Here is a 17,423-nt window from a genome sequence, read left to right on the forward strand (position 1 = left end):
GGCTGCCTGAAACTGCAGATAGTACCAAGCCCTAAATATACTAAGTTTTTCTTTCTATACGTACATGCCTATGATAAAATTTAATTTATAAATTAGGCGCAGTAAGAGATTAACAACAGTAACTAGTAATAAAATAAAACAATTATAACAATATACTGTAATAAAAGTTAGGTGAGCATGATCTTTCTGTCTCTCAAAATGTCTTGTACAAATTTAATGCCTTTTCCGTCTTAACTAAGCACTTATCTTGCACTGTGGCTGTAACCTTTGAGGTACGACAGCAAAATGAGTGCGAATTTCTTTTTCCTTCATCACAGTTTTACAGATTTGTTCTTACTGTAGATCTTAGCGGCCTGAGCATACAATTTTTTTTTTTCCTTATTAAGTCAAGAGCTTTCACCTTTTCACTTAGAGGAAGCATGCTGCGGCTTCTCTTTGGTGTATCCGAATGGCCAGCATCGCTGTTCTTGTACTTTGGGGCCATTATTAATAAAATAAGGGTTACTTAACACAAGCACTGCAATACCCCAACAGTCGACCTGATAACTGAGATGGCCACTCAGTGACTCACCGGTGAGATATGCTGGACAAAGGGATGATTCACATTCTGGTGGGATAGAGTATGACGAGGCAAGATTTCATCATGCTACTCAGAATGGTGTGCAGTTTAAAACTTAGGAATTGTTTATTTCTGGAATTTTCCATTTCATATTTTTGGACCGCAGTTGATCTTGGAAAGTGAAACTGAAGATGAGGGACTACTGTAATAATTTAAAAGGTGAAAGGTTTCTCTAGCAGTAGCTGTATTTATTAAACGAAATGTAGCAAAGCAAGTTAAGTGTACATTGACTTAAATTGTTGCTTTAAAGACGTATAGCTAATTTTTCAAATGTGCACTTTCAGTTAAAAAGTCTCCTGGAGCTGACGTCACCTGCAGTTTGCCAAGGCATTTAAGCACCTCAAAGGAGCCAAATCTAGTTATTTCTTTCCCTGGGCCAAAGCAGCCTTCCCCAAATGGCAGTGCCAATTCAGTGCAAGTGGTCAATGGGGAAGAAGAGAAGGACTTCTCTGCTGAAGAAGCGTCGTTTAGTGATCAGCCTGTGTTTTTTAGGTAAATCATTTAATTTTGATAACAAATGAAGTTATTTTAGAGTATGAAGATTGTTCTTTAATGTGTTTGTGTACCGGAAATCAGGAGGTCGCATCAGCGTTTCTGTGCACTGGCAAATCATCAGCCGGTGTATTTATTTGTATGCGGGCCCCACGTACTTGCACCTCCCACTTTTACACATAGTAACCCTGGCTCAGGATTCATCTTCCTATTGATTCTGTAGCAGGAATTTTCTCTTCCCCTTAGATTCTTCCTTCTTTTTTCCTTCACTTGTCCCTCGCTTTCCAGTCACTTATTATGGCCTGCTTGTGTGTCCTTGAGCATGATGCTGTCCTTCTCCCTCAAACGCCTCACCTTCAGCATTCCTCCCTTTTCCCTTATGGGGATTTTCTGTCTACTTTCTCTGCCCTTCTCTATCACTGTTGTGTCCTTCCTGACCTGCTGCTAACTGGCTGAGTTGGAATCATCAGGAAACCCATGTCCCTGTTGACTACAGCCAACAACTAGCTGGTTGTACATTGGAGTTTATCCTCATTTCCAGATCCATTCATTCTAACCGTTTTCTTTCTTTCCCAGCCCTTGATGGTAGGGATGGAGCCTTGGCTCTATTGGAAGGAGAGAGGTTGAAGATCGAAACCACCTGTGTTGTGAGGGACAGTTAGCTCCTTTCCCTGGTTTTCTATAGTCCTCTCTTGTTGACATCAGTGGTCCCCAAGTTCTGTCTTTCTAAGTTCTGAGTTTAGAATGTGACCCAAAGTAGGCAGTATAACTGTTTTAAAGTGTTTTCATGTTTTAAATATCTTGTATATTGATGAAAATAGTTAGAAAATAGAATGTGAGAATTGGAACGATCCTGGGAGAGAGGATCCCTGGTGGCTCTGAACTTTTCTACCATAAAAGAAGAATCTCTTTTATTATTTTCCCACATTTCTTTTTTATTTAAAAATGTTTTTCTAACAAAAACATTGTGTATCTTAAGTAATAATTTGAATTCTCATTTCATATAAGCTACCAATTTGGTTTTTGTGAACACTGGATAACCAGTATAAATTGAATTGTTATAATTCTGGCCTGAAAGCACAGAAGTTTGACACTTTTTAGTCAGACTACGTAACCTCACTTACTTAGGTAAATATTTGTTTTTTTCCATTTAGACTACTTAAAATAGTTTGTAGATTTCTGTTTCTACTCTCAAAAGCTCCTAGTGTATCTAGGACCCTGGGGTGGTACTTGGTGATATAGTTCAAATTACTCACTTTACAGATGAGGAAGTTAATGCACAGAGAGGAGAGGTGACTTGCTCAAGGCCACACAGTTAGTGGCCAAGCCAGGACTAGAACAGAGGTCTTCTGAATCCCAAATCCAGTGCATTTTCCAAGTAATGGCATAATAGTCCCCTCTCCTGCAGACATTTATTCATCCCGCAGATATTTATTGAACATTTATTATATGTATGTCAGATTTTGTTCTAGGTGAACAAAGTAGAGAAAATCCCTATTTAATTGAGCTTATAGATAATAAAAATATATGATTTGGCCTATTACGTACATGCCATGGAGGAAAGAGTGAGAATGGAGGAGGCAGGTGTCGAGGGGCTGTCGCCCAGAGAACCCAGTGCAGATGAGTGTTCGGAAGATGAGGGATGACCTGGGAACCCAGACTTCTTGTAGTGATTGATATAAATACAGCACTTCCATTTTACTGTAGGTTAAATGGACTTTTGTGGGATGACTTGGGATGACTTAGTATATAACCACCGACATTAATTCTGTAGTAAAAATGTGTTTCAGCTTTCAATTTACAGTCCAACTTTTGGAAGCCAACTGCTTTTGTTTGATGTGTACCATAAATGTATAATTATAATTTCATTCAGAATTCCCAATATTTGTGTGTCAGTAACCTATTTGCAAGCGTTAATTTCATGACTGTCCACTAAAATTCACCAATGTAGATGGCATTTAAAAATTTACTGATGAAGACATTTAGGCTCAGAGAGTTTAAGTTACTTGCCTCGACTGCATCCCATGTAACTGATAACACTAGGGTTCATGTCTAGGTCTTCTGGATCTTTCTGCTCTATCACAGAGCTAAAATGAATACCTTAGCCCTTTTTTACTTTTCGGTAATGATTATGTCATTTGGTTTAATCTTGAAAGTTGTCTTTATTAGTTCGTTCTCTGTATGAATGGAATATGTGCCAGAATAAATTTTCCTAAGATAAACATTGTTTAGTAAACTAGGAAAAGGTTTTTGTGAGAAATTTAATATATAATGAAATAAATAAGATTCATAAGATGATTAACATCTGTTTAGTTGTTACATTGCCTTAAGAAAAGGTAGAGCTAAAAGACATTCTCTTTTATTTAGGCCTTAGTATATTCACATTATTTATTTTGTGGCTTTGTTTTTATTCTCCAATTGAACAAATTCATTTATATCTAATTTCAGCTCTTAGTAATTTTGAATATAAATAACTCCCCTCCTTTCTTTATCTTTAGAGAATTTAGATTCACATCAGAAGTTCCTATTCGACTTGATTATCATGGCAAACACGTATCAATGGATCAGGTCTGGAAACTTTGCACAAATATACTCTACAAAATTATCTCATTTGTTTTTCTAGTGGACTCAATTTTTTAAAAACTTTTTTCCCTTATAGTTTGTATATGTGAAATGCAGTGTAAGATTTTAAAATTTAATTCTGCTTTTAAAGTAAATAAAGTATAATTTTACTTAAGAACCCATGAGTAAAATTTGATATAAATTGGGTCATATAAAATACATGTACTTTTTTGCTCTAAGTATTTTAGGTGTTTTACCTTTAATAGCGATTTTTTTTTTTTTTTTTTAATTTTAAAGGGTACGTTAGCTGGGATTTTGATTGGTCTGGCCCAGTTAAACTGCTCTGAACTAAAGCTGAAGAGGCTTTTCTATCGGCATGGGTAAGTTGATTTATTACATGAGACTTTAAGATGTAGTTACTAACGTTAGTTTACAGCAAACTGAAAATTGAGTTTTCTTAGCAAGCATACATAATTTACTTTACAGTGTTGTTTGCAGAGACCTCATTTTTAGAGGATTTTTAGTGGCTAGGGACTAATTTTTATTCTGAGAGAATAGAAGTAGTTTGAAGAGAGTAGTATTTTTCAAAAAACAGCTATAGTTAGGATTTTTAAATAATTTCCCAAAGTTATAAATTAGCCTATTCAGTGAAAAGACTGGAAGTTCACAAGGTAAATGGTTCTTAGTAGCTAAGAACTGTCTGGCGATTTATAGACACTGAGTTAACCCTGTGCCAAAGCTTTAGATGTTGAAGAAGTAAGAACAGTGGAAAAGCACACTTATATATACTACCTAAGCCTTATATAGAAATTATTAGCATTATAAGTGCTAAATTATTAGCACTTACATATACTGCCTAAGCCTTATATAGAAGTGATTAGCATTAGCATTAGCATTGGGTTAAATGTATGTGTATACATAGATGTATTTATATACTTAAATTGAAAATCTATAAAATTTTGTCCTTATAATTTGTACGTTTTCTTTTTTGTTTTTTTTTAATAAACTTATTTATTTATCTATTTATTTATTTTTGGCTGTGTTGGGTCTTTGTTGCTGCACCACGGGCTTTCTTTAGCTGCGGTGCGGGGGGGCCGCTCTTGTTGCAGTGTGTGGGCTTCTCATTGCAGTGGCTTCTCCTGCTGTGGAGCACGGGCTCTAGGTGCGTGGGCTCAGTAGCTGTGACTCGCGGGCTCTAGAGCACAGGCTCGGTAGTTGTGGCGCACGAGCTTCGTTGCTCCGCGGCATGTGAGATCTTCCCGGACCAGGGCTCGAACCCATGTCCCCTGCATTGGCAGGCGGATTCTTAACCACTGTGCCACCAGGGAAGCCCTCTTTTTTTGTCTTAAGTAAAAAAATTCCCCAAACTTGTCTAAACCTATAAATTTCATTTTCCTTCCTATATACTTACAGTCATTTGCTCTAGTTTGCTAGGTGTTGACAAATTATTCTCATATGCAATCACTGAATGGCTTACTGACATTAAGAAGAACCAGCTGCCAGGAATTCTGGGAGGCGTTGGGCCTATGCATTCACTAGTGCAATTAGGTGAGTGTTCTTTTTTAATTAGAAGATAATATATTTTGCCTGATCAGTGATTCTTAACTCTTTTGGGGTTATGGATGCCTTTGAGAATCTACGTGAGGATCATCTTTCTAGAAAAACCTACATGTTAGTCGTACAAAATTTTGCCTCCCATTTTAGGAGTTAAAAACCCGAGGGTTGGAATGATAGCAGAGATCTAAGCTCCAGCACGCCTCTTGATTTCTGTGTGTTGGCTGCTGTTCTAGTGCAAGGCCTGAAGGACTTGGTCTGGTTGCCAGTTGAGCAGTACCGGAAGGGCGGCCGCATCGTCAGAGGGTTTCAGAGAGGCGCTGCCTCCTTTGGCACCTCGACAGCGATGGCTGCTCTAGAACTCACGAACAGAATGGTTCAAACCATACAGGTATCTTTTCCAAAGACCAGCTTGATCTATACAAAGAGGAAGAGCTGTTGTAAGCAGTTGGGTTATTTTGTTCTCAAAATGTACTGTGAAAGTGTATAAAATATTGAGAATATTTTATTTGTAATGATTTCATATCATTAACTTTTTTTTTTGATTAGCTGTCCAGTGTTAAATAAGTAGTTAAATAATAAAGCAGTGGACTACAGTGTCAAATTCGTTTGCCTCTTTCAGGTAAATTATAACTATTAAGTTAGCCAAGGATTTATTTCACCACATTTATGTGAAAAGATCATAGCTGAATGTAAAGAAGGCATTAGGGATCTAATAGTGGTTGTATTGAGGTTTGTTATATTAAGTATTAAGCTCCATTTGGCCTTATCCAGTTGTTCACAGACATGCATTCTTGTCTAACCTTGGTAACACGGAGAGTGTCCTCAGAAGGCAGAGGAGGGGCTGAAAAGTTCAGCTCAATCCAGATACGAGTCATTAGTGTACACTTTAACATTCTCGTTATAAAAGTGATACATTCTTGTAAAGAATTCAAATGCTGCAGAAGGGCCGGTCTGAGGGTGTGTGAGTCCCTCTCCTCTTCCTCTCTCCCCGTAGGAAGTGCACTGTTGGAGCTTAACCCTCCAGACTTTCTTCTGATTTCTTTTTTGTTTTCTGATTCACTTTTCACTCTCTGATAAAATGATCCAGGCGGCGGCAGAGACTGCTTATGACATGGTGTCTCCTGGTACCCTTTCTATCGAGCCCAAGAAGGTCAAAAGGTTCCCTCATCACCGCTTAGCCCACCAGCCAGTGGACCTGAGGGAAGGTGTGGCCAAGGCCTACAGTGTCGTGAAGGAGGTGAGTGGGCACCCGAGGGGACAGGCCAGAAGCAGTTTGCGTGCTTTCCTGACGTTCATCTAAAGAGCAGCGGCACTTGGGCTTTGTCCCAAAGAAACCCCTGGGGTGGACTTGGGACTGTTCTGTCGCTGGTGAGTGCAGATATCTGCATGAGGTAAGAGAGGAGGCTGTGTCCTGTCCTGCAGGCTCACGAGAAGAGTAGTGATCTAGTGGGAAGACTGATCTCTTTACATACAGAAGCAAACAAGGAGTAGTAGAAACACGCCATGGACTCACCAGTGGAGTTAACATATGTTTATATTTTGCTGTATTTTCCGCAGATTTGTTTAAAAAATAAAATTTTTCAGGTTAATCACAAATGCTGACCCCATTCCCATGCCTTCACTATCCTGAAGATGGTAGATATTTTTTCTGTGCATGTTTTTTATAGTTTCATGTAAGTATGTATTCATAAGCAAATAATTGCTTATATTTTAAAAGTTAACATAAATGGTATCATCTGTACCATTCTGTAACTTTTGTCTTTCAAGATATATCCACATTGATATATGTAGATCTAATTTAAACTTGTATAGTATTTCACTGTATGAATATAGCATAATTTATTTATCTTCCTATTAGTGGACAGTTTCCTTTTTAAAAAAATTAATTAATTTATTTACTTCTTGTTGACTGCGTTGGGTCGTCGTTGCTGCGCGTGGGCTTTCTCTAGTTGCGGCAAGCGGGGGCTACTCTTCATTGCGGTGCGCGGGCTTCTCACTGCAGTGGCTTCTCTTGTTGCAGACCATGGGTTCTAGGTGTGCGGGCTTCAGTAGTTAAGGCGTGTGGGCTCAGTAGTTGTGGCGAACAGACTTAGTTGCTCCATAGCATGTGGGATCTTCCCAGACCAGGGATTGAACCCATGTCCCCTGCATTGGCAGGCGGATTCTTAACCACTGCGCCACCAGGGAAGTCCCAGATTCCATTTTTTCCCCTGAAATACGGCTATTGGAATGTTCATATAAACGCCCCTTTGTTTGTATGTGCAAGAAGTTGTTAAGGGTAGAATTGGTGATTTGTAACTATTTGAATCTTGACACTTATTAAGCATTAACAAATTGTAATTTAGTTGCACCAGTGAATCCTGGTTCTTTATGGGTGTTGACAGGAGCATTCCTTGTCTTTTTTTTTTTCTTTCTTTTTTTTTCTTATTCAAACAGAAAGTCACAAAAATTATAATCATCCTCATCAGTTCACTCAGTCCCATGTAATTAATTTGTTTCATCTTGATCTTTTCTTAGCACTTTTGTGAATTCATCAGTTTTCCATTAGAGTTCTGAGAATACTTATTCATTCAGTTCAGCAGTATAGTCAGTTACCAGAAACCTGTACTTGTCAGAGTCTTTTCCATGAATTCCTTGAAGGTGAAACCCTTTTATAGGAACATTTTTGCAAAAGCATCAGAGTACACCCAGAACTGTCTGTAAATGACAAAAGACTTAAAAATGACCACGGTTAAAGATTTGATGAAAGTTCATAATAATGCAATTGACAAGGAAATTTAGTTATTTCTGAGATATACATTTTAAAATAATAACTAGAATTATGACTTATAACATTATACCAGAACATATAAGATTTTTAGGAATTTCATGTAATGTCTGAAACATTAATATTAACATATTTCCATACAAATAACCCAAAGAAAGTTTAGTATTAGTTTTTTTTCCTTTTGTTAGCATTCCTTGTCTTAATCTTTTTTTTTTTTTTTTTTGACATAGGACATGAAGTTTGAGGTCATTTTACTTATGATTTGTGTGTTAAGACTTCATTAATGATATTTTTCCCTGTCATATTCTGACAGGCAGAAGTGCCTTAGGACAGTCTTTTACGTGACAAAAGAAGCCCACGTGGTCCCAAATGGTGGGAAGAAGACTGAAGTGAGGCCCCCAAGAAATGTGTTAGTGGATAAATAAAGGCAAGACCACGGATCACCTCTCTTAAAAAGAGGTTTAGTCGGGAGAATAAAGAGAGATAATTACCAGTCAGACCTGTTCCTACAGATGTCAGGATTGGGCCAGTAATCAGCAGACATGTTAGAAATTAGGTTTGTAAAAATTATCCTGGGCTTCAAGGCGTAGCAGGGGCAGTTTGCAGCAGGATATAATAGCACTTGGGTACGTAGCACTTTGCAGTTCACAAAATTCTTCCCTAACTTAATCTATGCTCATTTAAATAAAAGTATTTGTGTGCTTATTCTGTGCCAAGAGTATAGTAACCCTTAAAAGATAGGTGGTTTTCCTGACTTAGAGATGAGGAAACGGGGTCAGCAAGAATGGCTTCCCCACTGTACCGTGGCGAGACGGTAGTGGAGCCTGGATCGGAACCCAGGTATTTGGGTCTAATGTTTAGTTCTCTAAAACCATCTGTGTGAAGAAGGGAGGAAGGAAGGTGAGCATGATTTGATGTGGTAGGTGTGCTTGATTAGACGGAGTCTGAATTCTGTATTAGAAAACTTTTGAAATAGACGTTCCTAGGTGGTGATAAATACTATCTCTTGGGCTTCCCTGGTGGCGCAGTGGTTAAGAATCTTCCTGCCAGTGCAGGGGGCACGGGTTCAAGCCCTGGTCCGGGAAGATCCCACATGCCATGGAACGACTGAGCCCGCGAGCTACAACTACTGAGCCCGCGTGCCACAACTGCTGAAGCCTACGTACCTAGAGCCTGTGCTCCACAACAAGAGAAGCCACCGCAGTGAGAAGCCCATGCACCACAATGAAGAGTGGCCCCCACTCACTGCAACTAGAGAAAAACCCGCGCACAGCAACAAAGACCCAACGCAGCCAAAAATAAATAAATAAATTTATAAAAAAAATACTGTCTCTTTTTGTATTATATGTTGGTAACTCAGAGATCAAGAGGAAACATCACATGTGTTTCACAAGATCAGGGGTTGGCAAATGATAGGTCTCAGGTCAGATCTGGCCCATGCCTGTTTTTATATGGACCGTCTAGTAAGAATGATTTTTACAGTCTTAAAGGCTTGTAAAAAGAAGAAAACAAGAAGGAAGAAGAAGAGTATATGACAGAGACTGTGCAGCCCGCAAATACTTACCACCTGGCCCTTTGCAGGGACAGTTTGCCGAGCCCTGCTCTGCATGATCAGGTCTCGTGGTGGTTGGGGAGCAGTGGTGAGGGAAGTAGTAGTTGTAGGAGCTGTTCGGTGAGCACTTAGTACCTGCTGAGTTGTACCGGGCTCTTTAGGTGCAGTATTTCATTTAACTCTAACAATCACTACAGCATTTTCATTCCCCTCTTAAAGCACTTGTGTCAGGTCACACAGCTAAATGATGGAGCTGAGGTTTGAATTTGCTTGGTGGTGCTGATCACCACGTTCTGACACACTAACAGCGACTGTTTGTGGGTTAGGGAGGGGACCTGGGAGCAGGCAGGAGGAGGATGTGGGCAAATGTGTAAATTGTAAGCATCTTCACTGTGGTGACGGTTTTACTTGTTGGCTGTTATTCTGTAGATAGTTTGAACAATAGCACTTACATTTTTTTTTTAGCTCTTCTGTAACCCCCTCCCCGCCACGGTATTACATGTTTTTTGCCTGCTGTGCTGTGTAAAAATGATACTCGCATCAGGTTGTCAAAGTGAGGGCTAGACTTTGGACTAGGGCAAAGCTCCTTGATTTCCCTGGAGAGCCCAAAGTTCCTCTCGTTGTGCCTGTCACTGAAATGGTCACAGTGGAATAGTGCCTCGTGGCCCCTAAGGGATTTTGAGTTAGACAAATGGTAGAGACTTGAAAGTCATGTATGGCGTTTTACCACTCTGGCTTGACCTACTCATTTACGTATTCAGCTCTAAAGCTCAGCACTCATGATTATTTTAATGTTACACAGTTAGAAGAAAGATGAAAAATGCTGCAGAAGCTTTGTTTCTAATTATTAAACATGGTCCTGCTTTATGTTCTCAGAATTTTCTCTGTTTAATCCAGTAAAATGTTCTATTTAGCCTTTTATCTTAATTGAATGGTCCACAGTTATCTCTTCTAGTACATAGCCAGTAATTTAAAACAAATTAAGTTACTTTCTGGAGCTTAGTCAAATTAGGTTTTTTGTTACAGTTGAATCACAGGTGCTATCCCCATATTCATTTAGTGATTATATTTATTCAAGAAGCTTTGTTTGCTAAGTTTGATTTAACTAGAGTGATTACTGGTGCCAGAAGAGCTGCTCTTGGATTATTGACTATTTCTGTAAGCTTCCCCACGTGAAACTGTAGTTTACAATTGTAGTGTACACAACTGTCACAATAAAATGCTAAATCATAATAATTGCATCTTACTTTCCCTTATAATTAGAATTGTCATAAAAATAATTATCCTGGCTTATCTCAAAAGTACAGGTTCTGTTTTGTTTTGTTTTTTGTCTAGTTACAAACCTGCTGTTGATTAACTCGACTAAAGTGTGTATTATGAGAGAATTTAGAGAGTTTTCTGACCAGTGATTTGCTCCCCTTCTCTCCCCTCCCCCCTTTCAGGGAATTGCAGACACGGCTCAGACCATTTACGAAACCGCAGCCCGGGAGCACGAGAGCAGAGGGGTGACTGGCGCCGTGGGCGAGGTCCTGCGCCAGATCCCTCCAGCCGTGGTGAAACCTCTGATCGTTGCCACAGAAGCAACATCCAGCGTCTTAGGTGGCATGAGAAACCAAATCAGACCAGACGTTCGGCAAGACGAGTCACAGAAATGGCGCCACGGAGAAGACTGACGTTTCAGACGTGGTTCTTCATGAAGATAATGAGGGTGGAAATAAGGAACAGAGTATCCCACTGGCAGCTTCAGGGGGAACTCGCTTAATTTTATTGTGCTCATCTCAGGAACAAAACCATTTCTTAGTGAAATAATTTAGTATCAAAACAACATGCAACCAAAACCTTTTGACATTTTAGGGCTAGTTTGGTACTTGCCTGTAGGATAGAAACGTTTGGTGGCTGGTGTCAAAAGTCCATGAAGCATTTGCTGCCCAGTTAGTGGAATGTTTGCTTTTATTAAAATGACTGTACTTTTCCGTGTTACAGACAGCTGTCATTGGAAACCTCCTTTTACAGTACAGAGTGCTCAGAAACATTGGAGCACTTTGAAAGCACTATTTACGTTGCTCTAAGGAGTTGATTTTTCTCCAGGTTTGAAGAGAATCACAGCTTCGAAACTTTCATTGAAAATGAGAGACAGAAGCCACAGGGAAAGTAAAACAAATAGGATTTTCAATATAAATACCCGTGAGGGAAAAATAACCTAGTCTGTTGGATTTAGTGTTCCCGCACTCGCGAACAATGTCGTTTCCATTTGCTCAGAAGAGCCTTCTGTGGGAGTTTGAGAACGTGAATGTCGCAGACTTGTTCTGTTGTGTTGCACTTTATTGTGTGTGTGTGTGTCTGTGTGTGTGTGTGTGTGTGTGTGTGTGTGTTTAGATTAATACAAGTTATGTGCTATATTCTACGTGTAATTTATAGAGTTACACAAAATATAAAGAGGGGTAAGTCTGAAGGTTTTTGGCAAAGGAAGGTAACTCAAATGTAATAACTTTCATTCATTCTGAGTGTAAATGAAAGTGTGCATTCTATAATGAACTGGGGCCCATCTAATTGTTTATATATTCAATTATAAGCAGGTGTAGTGCAAGGTTATTAGGAATGTGTGGAAAGGGAGATTGAAAGTGGTTTTTACTCTTTTGAAATTAACCAAAAATCCTCCAAATATGCCCTAGTCAGCTATTTCGAAGTACCATTTTTACTTGGTTAACAATGTACATTTTGATAATCTGTCAGGAATGAATAAAATATTTTTATTGAAAGGTAAAATTGTTTTATGCTTCCATGAATATTTTGCTTCTCTTAGAGCATATTCATAGATGCAATACTAGAATTTATTCCAAGACCCTTGGGAACACTTTCTCAAAATTGATTTTGGTTAATATCAAGTAAATCATTACCTAGGAGTGAGAGGGAAATTGTTCTCAAGAACTCAGCCTCTAACTTTAGATTAATCTAGCAGAAAGAAAATATAGGACTTTGTATTCATCCACTGTTTAAAGTTGCACGATGTACATCCTCATTTTCTAGAGTGGGGGGATGTCATCGAGGTGAATTTGGATTTCACAACTGCTTTCACTCTGGGGTTTGGAAAATGACGTTGTATCAATTTCATTCTCTAAACTTTCTAAACAAGAAAGCAAATGTAAACCAAAAATCTGAACATTTAAAATTTATAAAATGATGTTAAATAGCATTTGATTTAATTTTGTTTTCTGTTTACTGCTGAAAAACTTAAAAGGATAGTGCTCAGAAAACCACCTGTTTAAGCATCACAGGACCGTTTATTACTCGGCCCTAGTTAGATGGAGTCCAGCCAGAACGTGGTCCTGAACGCTAGCCACGGCTGTTGATTGTATGAAGCTTCAGCCTGCTTCCGGGGTGCTTTCCAGGCACCCCCGCATTGACACCAGTATTTTCCCTTATAAGGGAACATGCTGTGTGTGATATCTGTGATGATTAATCAAACTGGAAAACACTTGCTCAAATTTAAAAATATAAAATCTCTTTATTAAATATATTTTCCGTACTACATCTCATTGAACTTAAATAATTAGTATAGGGAGAAATAATCATCCTCTTCTTTGTACTCTGAGTTGCAAATGGATCTGTTTTTTTTGACAAATTGGGTTTATAAGTCCCATTTAAACATATGTCTTTATAGTGTAATTTCCATGGCTCTCTGTTCTGCCCTCCTGCACCTGCTTTTAATAGACTCCATGTTTGGGAACAGAAACCTTGTGTCTCAGAAAGATTCAGTGTCAGGGTCTAGTCATTGTCAGTTTAACCAAGATGCTCTTTACTTGAGATGTTTACATAGAGGTCCTTTCTATATTTGAATACTTAGGCATTGTTAAATGTCCTTAATTTTTTCTATAGTGTCTTTTCGAGCTTTTACGTCACCATGACACAGTAGAGAGTGTTGGCAGGATCCTCGTGTTGCCAGATCTGTGACTTACCAAGTGGATGCTTTTGCCAAGACATTGAGTTTCTTTGTGCCTCTGGGTCCCTCTCTGTAAATGAAGGGGTTTCTTACGACAAAGCCCAACAGAGATTTTCGGATGAGTAGAGCGTGTGTGTGTATGCATGTGAATGATGACGTGGGATGTGGCACTCCGTTGAGTGCCCCAGGCCTCTGGCACCTGGGACGGGTGGTGGTGTCGAACGAGAGCACTGGCCACATCGCACCCACAGTAGCCACGGCTCCTTCAGATCTCTGATCTCTTAGAGTAACGTGTCTCTGAACGGCCATGGTGCCTTCAAGGCTGACTTCCGAATGGAGCAAACTGAGCATGTCCACGTACTGCTGCATTGAGTCCACGTTACGTTTCTCCCCGAGGGGTCCAGGTCAGCGAGCTTGATCAGGATACGTTTGTGAGTTTCAGAACCTCACAGTGTTGCAGGAACATGTTAAGACCACTTTACGTTATACAGGCAGCAGAGGCCATGGTGACATCTCCTCTTGATTAGGATCCCCCAGTTTCCCTTCCTGTCTGTCCACAGATTGCTGTTATTTACAGGTAGAATGTCCGCTCAGCATTTGCCTTTTAGGACAGATAGGATGCAATGTTTTTTTCTAGACATCATAGCGAAGACTTTCATTTTAGTAAAGCTTGGGTCCAATTTGGAGTCCCACTTAAGCACATATATTTAACATCAATATTTTTATAATGCAGAACTCCCTTTAAGAAAAAAAAAAAAAAATCTTCCCAAATAGCAATGTGCCGACTAAAAACCAGTATTTCCTGCGACATGCTATGCGTCACTTCCCTCTCCTTTAAAAACTGTGTTTTGTAGGTTTGGTGCCTTTGTTCAGTTCCCAAACAGTCCAAACAACTACGTCTGCTCCTCGGGGGCCGCTCGCCACCCTCGGGTACTGTTGATTCAGGTTCTGTGCACCGTGTGTGCTCTCACCAGAGACGGGAGACGAGAGACAGAGGGCAGAGGCAAGTTAAGCAGTTTTAAACGAGGAATCCACACTTGCACTAAGTAGTTTTAGGATTAACAATTAATTATCTTACCACGAATTTAGATCTTGTATATGTAAAAAGCTGCATGACTCAGCTTAAGAGCAATCATTTACCTTTGCCCCGCCTCAGTTTTCTCACACCTGAGTGGGGTGTAAATGAACTCTCAGCTTGTGGCAGTGTGGCAGGGCTAGTGGCCCGTGGTGAGCAGTCTGTTCCCTGTTTCCCTTCATATCCTCTTGACCTACTTAAGACACGAGAGAAAATGTCTATAAAGTTCTTTAAGCGTCGTGAAAGGAAGGGCCTGTGCAGATGCAAAGCGATACTTTGCATCTGCAAATGCATCAACTGGACATACCCATTGGTACTAAATTGAATAACTCAAATATCAATATAAATTTGTGAGTCTTAGGTTAAAAAGGAAGGTTATTTGGGTAGTATATAGATAATGAAGGAAAGAAAATTTTTTTTCCATTACCAAGAAATCTTATTTCTGTGTCCCGGAAGGTATAGTCAGTCTCTTCATTGAGAATAACCGAGTGCTTTAATGCCAATTTAGTTTTATCTCAGAAGTTTCAGGATCATGCTAGGCATTGCTCCCTGCAGTAGACTTTACATGCACAGTGGCAAGTCAGCTAGTTTTAATCAGAAGTATTTTCCTTTCATTGTAGTGTCTGCAAATGAGAGAGAGAGAAGGCATTCTAACACACCACGATCGGCTTCTTTGGAGATGCGAAACTTGAGTTTCAACAATTCATATTTTGAAATGTCAGCAATTTTTAAAAACAGAGGTGTTAGACATTTTTGCTTCCTGTAACCAGTGTTGGCCCCTTGGTTTCAAGCATATTGCTTCATAAAAAGCACCAGATGGCTATCTGATGTATTTCAAGAGATTGTAGATGTGATGTCGGCTGACTCAGTGACATCTCTAATGCTCTGGGGGTGTTGAAATAGCAGCCCCTCCTTTAAGAAACATGTTTACTTTGCTGTTTCACATGTACTTTGTGTATATGAAATGGCAGCTTCCAATTTCTAGTTGGATTTGTCTTACATTGTTTGTGTAACTTGCCGGTCACACAGGACTGTTTGCTTTTTCATTGCGAAATTTGGTAGGGACGCCAATTCAGCTCTTATGTTAATCCATCCTGATTTATTTTAGACATTGAATTGATCTCACCAGAAGTAAAAAGCATATGTTGTATATGTTGACTGTCGTTGCTAAGTTTCCTAATTGAGGTAATTATGGATATGAATACTTTAAGAATACTGATGCTATATGAGTATTTTTGTGGAAATGTTAACTTGTTAGTGTGACTATTACGAATTTAAGAATATTCTTGAAGAAAATTAAAATATTTACTCTTTGGAGTTTGCTCTAAACACTATTGTCTTTCACCAAGAAATGTTCCCTGTATAAAAAGCCTGTATAAAATACTTCTTGAGGCAGAGGGTAGGTCTGTGTCAGATCCTGTTGCTGTGAATGGTGTTCCTATGATCCTGTGCTGATAAGTACGTCTAATAGCAACTCTTGTAGCCACCTGCTGCTGCCTTCTGAGACACGTAGGGCATATAATGTTAGAATTTGCCACTCCTTCCCCCTTTGGGATATTAATCACTGCATTAGTTATCTTATCTCCACAATGTAGACTTGCAGCAAACACATCTTATAGTTTTGGTCTTAGGGACCTAGATAAATACTTGAAAAACCTGTTCTTTTTGGAGGAATATTATTATTTATAAAAGGAATATTTAAAAGAAATATTTATTCTTAAAGACAGTACTGTAAAATAAGTTTTGATGTGACAGATGTCATTATATGACCATCCACTGTGAGCAATCATGGAAAAATCGTGAGTCACAACACACTTCACACATGACTCTTGTGAGAGAGGGAAGGGAACCTTTGTGAGGTGCTTGCTGTGAGCCAGGTTCTTTATAGAACCCCAATAGCCCCTCTGAGGGGTGCTTGTAATAATCCCTCTTTTCCAGAGGAGGAGACTGAGGTTCAGAGAGGTCAAGGAAGTTTCTTAAGGTCCCATGGTTTGATTCCCAAAGCCCATGCTCATTCTAGGATTTTATTTTAAGAGGAACTTGTACCGTTGTCTAAATTAGTGACAACTCTTCACTAATTAGGAAACCAAGGAAGGAATTTTGCTAGAAAATGGAGATTATAGGCTCTCAGAATACTTTAGTCAGCCAAACTTGCTTATCTTGCATCTCCACCCCTCTCCCCTCTCCAGGCTGGGCTCCAGCCACAGTCGTTAAGTCTGGGAGCAGGGCTAAGTTAGATTCTCTCCACTTTAGAAATCTTACCCTTGGGGCTGGATAAGCTTTTGCTGTGGGGCTGTCCTGTGCACTGTAGGATGTTTAGCAGCGTCCTTGGCCTTACCCAGTACATGCAAGTAGCACCCCATCCCCACTTGTGTAAACCAAAAATGTCTTCAGACATGGCCAAGTGTCCCCTGGGTGGCAAATGTCCCCTGGGTGGCAAAAGCCCACTGGTGCAAACCACTGGGCCAAAAGCTCCCCTGGTGAAAATCATGTGCGGCATGGAGCGAGCACAGTGCGTAAGAGCCTCCCCACATTCCTTTCTGGAATATTCTGCCTGGTTCCTCCTTATCTCAGCTTAAAGATTACCCTTCTCAGGCCCAGCCACCCTTACCTCTTTATTACCTCATTATTCATTATAGCACACACTCCTCTCAACAAACTTTGTGGCATTTCTCTCATTTTAAATTCAACATTTGTTAAGTATTTCCTGTGTGATTACTACTTTGTTCAAACCTCAACAACATGGCATTCACATTCCGTACCAGCCAGGGTCCTGGCAGGAAGCAGATGGCCGGCCACTGGGGCGACTGAAGGAGGTGTAAGGAAGGGACTTGATTTAGCATAGGTGGGCAGGGGCAA

The 17,423-nt window shown here is 39.7% G+C and overlaps 1 protein-coding gene across 5 annotated transcripts in view; it reads left to right on the forward strand.

Moving 5' to 3' along the window:
• ATG2B (autophagy related 2B) overlaps positions 1-16,036 on the forward strand; it is a 78,662-nt gene extending 62,626 nt beyond the window's left edge. For 3 of the 5 annotated variants that reach the window (XM_079915017.1, XM_079915019.1, XM_079915018.1), the window contains exons 36-42: positions 904-1,111; positions 3,610-3,679; positions 3,971-4,053; positions 5,100-5,221; positions 5,464-5,618; positions 6,318-6,467; positions 10,992-16,036. In XM_079915017.1, the coding sequence (XP_079771143.1) occupies positions 904-1,111; positions 3,610-3,679; positions 3,971-4,053; positions 5,100-5,221; positions 5,464-5,618; positions 6,318-6,467; positions 10,992-11,222 (1,019 nt within the window). In that variant the 3' untranslated portion in view covers positions 11,223-16,036. Of the gene's footprint in view, positions 1-903; positions 1,112-3,609; positions 3,680-3,970; positions 4,054-5,099; positions 5,222-5,377; positions 5,429-5,463; positions 5,619-6,317; positions 6,468-10,991 lie in introns of those variants that run through there. The other 2 variants (XR_013827345.1, XM_079915020.1) reach the window with 2 other exon arrangements.
• The last annotated feature ends 1,387 nt before the right edge of the window (positions 16,037-17,423 follow it).

Source organism: Stenella coeruleoalba (assembly GCF_951394435.1).
Source record: "Stenella coeruleoalba genome assembly, chromosome: 2".
In the NCBI taxonomy this organism is placed as follows: domain Eukaryota; kingdom Metazoa; phylum Chordata; class Mammalia; order Artiodactyla; family Delphinidae; genus Stenella; species Stenella coeruleoalba.